Source organism: Oratosquilla oratoria, chromosome 6, assembly GCF_046742065.1.
Source record: "Oratosquilla oratoria isolate Oo_2021 chromosome 6, ASM4674206v1, whole genome shotgun sequence".
Taxonomy (NCBI): Eukaryota; Metazoa; Arthropoda; class Malacostraca; order Stomatopoda; family Squillidae; genus Oratosquilla; species Oratosquilla oratoria.
The window spans coordinates 32,555,837-32,557,207 of record NC_134782.1 but is presented as its reverse complement, the minus strand read 5'-3'; the positions used below and the strand labels follow the sequence as shown (position 1 = coordinate 32,557,207).

General features: G+C 35.4%; 1 protein-coding gene across 1 annotated transcript in view; it reads left to right on the top strand.

Annotated features, from left to right (window-relative positions):
• The window catches only part of LOC143025981 (uncharacterized), a 6,436-nt gene extending 5,430 nt beyond the window's left edge, over window positions 1-1,006 (top strand). The window contains exon 4 of the mRNA XM_076185964.1: window positions 923-1,006. Coding sequence (XP_076042079.1) covers window positions 923-1,006 — 84 coding nt within the window. The remainder of the gene's footprint in view (window positions 1-922) is intronic.
• Window positions 1,007-1,371: the final 365 nt, after the last annotated feature.

Genomic DNA, 1,371 nt, shown 5'->3' with positions numbered 1-1,371 from the left:
TGTCTATTTTTCGTGGATGTGCTTTAATATGATGTATGTATTGGATTTACGATAGTGTAGCTTAGTAGGTATAAGGAAAGGTTAATGAACTGTCTGGTGATATTAGGTATTTGTGTCGGTAACTTCGTTGGACGATGGCGTGATGATGTATTGCATTGTCTGAGTCAGATATTTATGATCAGGAAATGTGAAGGTAATCAAAATTGGAGGTATTGCCAAAGACTAGCCTGTCGGGTACCTTCTTGTATGCATGTGAATCACGTGTCAGGCATGTGATAATGATAGGATACACATAGAAAAGAAAATGTTATAGACGAGTGTGGACTAGGTAGCAGAAAGTAAAGGTTTGATAACGAGTAAAGGTGGCTGCACACTTAGTATTTCTCGCTAGTATGCTACTTGCTTTTGCTACTTCGATTTTTTTGGGTCTAATTTCCGAATGTGAAGTTACTCTTGCGTCATATAGTGAGAAGTTGAATGACAAATTAAGAGAAGTTAAGCCTACAACGAATATTAGACACATTCTTGAGATATTCTTATGGGAGTCTAGAATATTGTAACCAAAGTTGTTTTTAGTCAAAGGAAATAGCAAAAGCAATTAGCACGCTATTCCAGTGTGTCGCCACCTTAACTGGGGGAAAGCGGAAGATGATTAAAATGTAGTTATGAAATATAATTAACGTGATATGATATGATTTAATAAGAAAAATAAAGTATCTAGATGTAAAAGAATATTTGGAGAGACCGTTTTATCTTCCCTCTCCTCCTCTCACTTACCTATTCCAGTCTATAAACATAGAACATAAGAACAGAGGAAACTGCATGAACAGCCTTCTGAATACGTTGATGTTTGTTTCACTTTGCTATTCGCCAACTCTGTTCCTACACTTGATTATGTCCTCATACTTCTTTATTTCTCCAGTCACTTTCTCTTAAACCAACCAGTTTCCATACAGTTTTCTGTTTATACTGCAATTGGCTATCAAATTTGTCAACAGATATCTAAATACTATGAAATATCTCATTCTTCTAGTTATAGGCAGATAATCTCCACGTTTCTCTCCCATCCTTATAAAAGGTGATCCAAAAGTCTCTAAGGGTTGTATTTTGATATCTTTTTTCATTAATTAACCTTAGGCCTGATATGTGATTCCAGCAAGATTAGCCAATTGCTCATACCTTAAGAGAGATATAATACAGTTACTGAAGCAATGTTTCTATATCGTATTAAAATTCCATAAGTGTATTGGTAACAGTATGGGAGTTATTAAAAATCAAAATCCCTCGGTGACTTTTGGACCACACTGTTATTTTGCTTTTATCGTCACTCTCGCGTTTCTCCTTGTACATATCTCTCAAAAGGATTTCAGG